The 5,000-nt window shown below is 43.1% G+C and overlaps 1 protein-coding gene across 3 annotated transcripts in view; it reads left to right on the top strand.

The window, feature by feature from the left end:
• LOC123505851 (frequenin-1) overlaps positions 1 to 5,000 on the top strand; it is a 10,587-nt gene that overhangs the window by 5,528 nt on the left and 59 nt on the right. For 2 of the 3 annotated variants that reach the window (XM_045257657.1, XM_045257638.1), the window contains 3 exons: positions 1,357 to 1,445; positions 3,158 to 3,529; positions 4,017 to 4,087. In XM_045257657.1, the coding sequence (XP_045113592.1) occupies positions 1,357 to 1,445; positions 3,158 to 3,325 (257 nt within the window). In that variant the 3' untranslated portion in view covers positions 3,326 to 3,529; positions 4,017 to 4,087. Of the gene's footprint in view, positions 1 to 1,356; positions 1,446 to 3,157; positions 3,530 to 4,016 lie in introns of all 3 variants that reach the window. The other variant, XM_045257647.1, reaches the window with a different exon arrangement.

Below are 5,000 nucleotides of genomic sequence, written 5' to 3'. Positions count from 1 at the left end.
GCGTTAATCTACGTTAATTTCCCTATCTATTGCGTGTATTGTGTGTTTGTCCACCGTCCTTTTTATTGGTGTTTTGAAGAGAAACTAAATAATTTTTGTAGAAGTGAAGTTTAAATGTGTCACCCCTTCAATATCCATTTTCTCCTTCAATAAACGTGTAAGTTATTCGTGATCTGAAGGCTCCTGGTAGCATTCCTTAACGTTGTGGTAATCTATGTAATCACTACTATCGATTACATACACCAGTTAGTGGAAAGTGATTATATATGTGTAATCTTTAAGAGTTATCATTGGATTACATTTCAGGGGTGACTCAAATAATTTTTCAAACTAAGTGTGCCTGTTCACTGTATGTAACACCAAATTACTTACAAATTACATGTATTTTGGTGTAATTCACGACTATAATTACATACTTTGCCCTTGAAAGTAATTATGAATTTTAGCTTCTTAAATAATAGCTAATCTTAATTAAAGGATGCATTTTTCTATCTAGAACTCAATAAATGTTAGCTAAATTTACTTCAACGGGATCGAACATTTCTCCCGGGGGTTTATGGGCTATAGGAAGTTCAAAGCTGTAGAAGCGAACGCGGGTACCATAACGGGATCGAACATTTCTCCCGCGGGTTTATGGGCTGGACAATGTTGACAGCTGTAGAAGTGAGAACGAGTACCATAACGGGATCGAACATTTCTCCCGCGGGTTTATGGGCTGGACAATGTTGACAGCTGTAGAAGTGAGAACGAGTACCATAACGGGATCGAACATTCCTCCCGGGGGTTTATGGGCTGGACAATGTTGACAGCTGTAGAAGTGAGAGCGGGTACCATAACGGGCTCGAACATTCCTCCCGGGGGTTTGTGGGCTGGACAATATTGACAGCTGTAGAAGTGAGAACGAGTACCATAACGGGATCGAACATTTCTCCCGGGGGTTTGTGGGCTGGACAATGTTGACGAGTACCACAACGAGATCGAGCTTTCCTCCCGGGGGTTTATGGGCTGGACAATATTGACAGCTGTAGAAATGAGAGCGGGTACCATAACGGGATCGAACATTTCTCCCGCGGGTTTATGGGCTGGACAATGTTGACAGCTGTAGAAGTGAGAACGAGTACCATAACGGGATCGAACATTTCTCCCGGGGGTTTATGGGCTGGACAATATTGACAGCTGTAGAAGTGAGAACGAGTACCATAACGGGATCGAACATTTCTCCCGGGGGTTTGTGGGCTGGACAATGTTGACGAGTACCACAACGAGATCGAGCTTTCCTCCCGGGGGTTTGTGGGCTATAGGAAATTCAAATGAGTGTATGAAGGGAGTTTTTAACGGGATTGACTTACTTTACAGGGGCTTTCCGGCTATATGACGTTGACAATGACGGGTTCATAACAAGAGAGGAGATGTACAGCATAGTGGACGCGATCTATCAAATGGTGGTGAGTGAGATAGTAGTAATAGTAGTAATAGTAGTAATAGTAGATGGAAATAATAAATAAAATAAATAAAATAGAAAATTAAGATAAATAATAGTAATTGTTGTTGTTGTTGTTGTTGTTGTTGCTTTCAATGTTCGCTATTGTTGTTTGTTTGTTTGTTTGTTTGTATGTAAGGATCTATTTATAGGTAATTAAGTAATAATGTCTGGTTAATAGTAGTAGTAGTAGTAGTAGTAGTAGTAGTAGTAGTAGTAGTAGTAGTAGTAGTAGTAGTAGTAGTAGTAGTAGTTATACTATTAACCAGACACTATAAAATTGACTCTCTCTCTCTCTCTCTCTCTCTCTCTCTTTTTCTCCCATCAAAATTGGTCACCTGCCCACTCCCCTCTCCCTCTCACTTTTCTCTCCATCTCTCCCTCTCACTTCCTCCCTCTCCCACCCCTCTCACGCTTCTCCCCACCTCGTTCCCTCCCTCCTAAACTTTTCCCCACTCCGATCCATCACCTACCCACTCCCCTCTCCTCTCACTTTTCTCTCCACTTCTCCCTCTCACTTTCTCTCCTTCTAAATGTCCCTACGTGTTTGTACCTTCAATTCTCTCCATCCTAAACTTTTTTCCTCTCCAATCCGTCACCTACCCACTCCCCTCTCCCTCTCACTTTTCTCTCCATCTCTCCCTCTCACTTCCTCCCTCTCCCACACCTCTCACGCTTCTCTCCATCAAATTTCCTCCACCCTAAACTTTTTTCCTCTCCAATCCGTGACCTACCCACTCCCCTCTCACTCTCACTTTTCTCTCCACTTCTCCCTCTCACTTTCTCTCCCTCTAAATGTCCCTACGTGTTTGTACCTTCAATTCTCTCCGTCCTAAACTTTTTTCCTCTCCAATCCGTCACCTACCCACTCCCCTCTCCCTCTCACTTTTCTCTCCATCTCTCCCTCTCACTTCCTCCCTCTCCTACACCTCTCACGCTTCTCTCCATCAAATTTCCTCCATCCTAAACTTTTTTCCTCTCCAATCCGTCACCTACCCACTCCCCTCTCCCTCTCACTTTTCTCTCCATCTCTCCCCTCACTTCCTCTCTCTCTAAATGTCCCTACGTGTTCTCCCCACCTCCTCCCCTCCCTCCTAAACTTTTTCCCATTCCAATCCGTCACCTACCTACTCCCCTCTCCCTCTCACTTTTCTCTCCACTTCTCCCTCTCACTTTCTCTCCTTCTAAATGTCCCTACGTGTTTCTACCTTCAATTCTCTCCATCCTAAATTTTTTTTCTCTCCGATCCGTCACCTACCCACTCCCCTCTCCCTCTCACTTTTCTCTCCATCTCTCCCCCTCACTTCCTCCCTCTCCCATCCATCTCACGCTTCTCCCCACCTCCTCCCTCCCTCCTAAACTTTTCCCCACTCTGATTCATCACCTACCCACTCCCCTCTCCCTCTCACTTTTCTCTCCATCTCTCCCTCTCACTTTCCTCCCTCTAAATGCCCCTACGTGTTTGTACCTTCCTCCTCTCTCCATCCTAAACTTTTCTCTCCAATCCGTCACCTACCCACCCCTCTCCTCTCACTTTTCTCTCCATCTCTCCCTCTCACTTCCTCCCTCTCCCACCCCTCTCACGCTTCTCCCCACCTCCTCCCCTCCCTCCTAAACTTTTCCCCACTCCGATCCGTGACCTACCCACTCCCCTCTCACTTTTCTCTCCCCCCACAGGGTCAAGCCCCCGAGGCCGAGGATGAAAATACTCCCCAGAAGAGAGTAGACAAAATTTTCTCCCAAATGGATAAAAATAATGACGAGAAACTGACATTAGAAGAATTTAGAGAGGGCTCCAAGGCCGACCCCCGAATTGTGCAGGCCTTGTCGCTGGGAGATAATTAAAACTAGCTCTAATCTCTAATCTCTCTCTCTCTCTCTCTCACTCTCTCTAATTTTTTATATATATATTTTTTCTTCTTCTTCTAGTGTGTGTGTGTGTGTGTGTGTGTGTGTGTGTGTGTGTGTGTGTGTGTGTGTGTCTATCTCTATCTCTATCTCTATCTCTCTCTCTCACATAAGGAAATTTTAATCAAGATATTTATAATGGTAAATATTATTTTTTTTATTCGTTGTGTGTGTGTGTGTGTGTGTGTGTGTGTGTGTGTGTGTGTGTGTAGTAGTAGTAGTAGTAGTAGTAATAGTAGCAATGGCGCTTTTGCTGTTTTTGTAGTAGTAGTAGTAGTAGTAGTAGTAGTAGTAGTAGTAGTAGTAATTTTAATATCTTCAACTACTACTACTACTACTACTACTACTACTACTACAACTATAACCCCTCTCACACTTCTCCCCATCAAATTCCCTCTCCTCTGATGTTTTCCCCACTCCAATCCGTCACCTACCCACTCCCCATTTTTATCTCCCCTCTCCCCATTTTAATCTCCCCACGTCCCCTTTTTTCTCCCCCTTACCTTCTCCCAATGTCCGTACGTGAATCTCCCCTCTTTTCCCTCTCCAATGAAGTTTCTCCCACTCCAATCCGTCACCTACCCACTCCCCATTTTTATCTCCCCTCTCCCCATTTTTCTCTCCCCAGGGACAGGCGCCCGGGGGAGAGGAGGAAAATAATCCCCAAAAAAGAGTCGACCAAATTTTTTCCCAAATGGACAAAAATCAAGATGAGAAATTGACTTTGCAAGAATTCAAGGAGGGAAGCAAGGCCGACCCACGCATCGTTGAAGCTCTCTCTCTCGGCGACAATTAAAGCTAGCTCTAATGTGAGATAGTCAAAATGTAGAGCAAGAATTGGGCTATCTTTCGGCGTAAAGATTGTGAGCGAGTGAGAGAGAGAAAGTGAGAAAATTAAAGAAAGTTATCAGAAGTTGTGAAAATTTTCCTATTTTTTGCTTGCTACATGACTCTCTTTTTCTCTCTCTATCTCTCTCACATTTAAAGCTAGCTCTAATGAGAAGCAGTCAAAATGTAGAGCAAGAATTGGGCTATCGTTCTGTGTAAAGAGACTGAGCGAGGGAGTTAGAGAAAGTGAGATAGAGAGAGAAATGTGTGATTATCTTTAAATTCAATTCAGATTTTGTATGACAGCTCTCTCTTTCTTTCTCTCTCTATCTCTCTCACATTTAAAGCTAGCTCTAATGTCAGGTAGTCAAAATGTAGAGCAAGGATTGAGCTATCTTTCTGTATAAAGATTGTGAGCGAATGAGAGAGAGAAAGAGAGATAGAGAGAAAAATGTGTGATTATCTTTAATTTCAATTCAGATTTTGTATGAAAACTCTTACTCTCTCTCTCCCTCTATCTCTCTCACATTTAAAGCTAGCTCTAATGTGAGATAGTCAAAATGTAGAGCAAGGATTGAGCTATCTTTCTGTATAAAGATTGTGAGCGAGTGAGAGAGAGAAAGGGAGATAGAGAGAAAAATGTGAGATTATCTTTAATTTCGATTCAGATTTTGTATAAAAACTCTTACTCTCTCTCTCCCTCTATCTCTCTCACATTTAAAGCTAGCTCTAATGTGAGATAATCAAAATGTAGAGCAAAAATTGGGCTATCCTTTTGTGTAAA

This window comes from Portunus trituberculatus, chromosome 2, assembly GCF_017591435.1.
Source record: "Portunus trituberculatus isolate SZX2019 chromosome 2, ASM1759143v1, whole genome shotgun sequence".
NCBI classification, from domain to species: Eukaryota; Metazoa; Arthropoda; class Malacostraca; order Decapoda; family Portunidae; genus Portunus; species Portunus trituberculatus.
The sequence above is the reverse complement of the archived record's forward strand: the minus strand, read 5'-3'. Positions and strand labels throughout refer to the sequence as shown.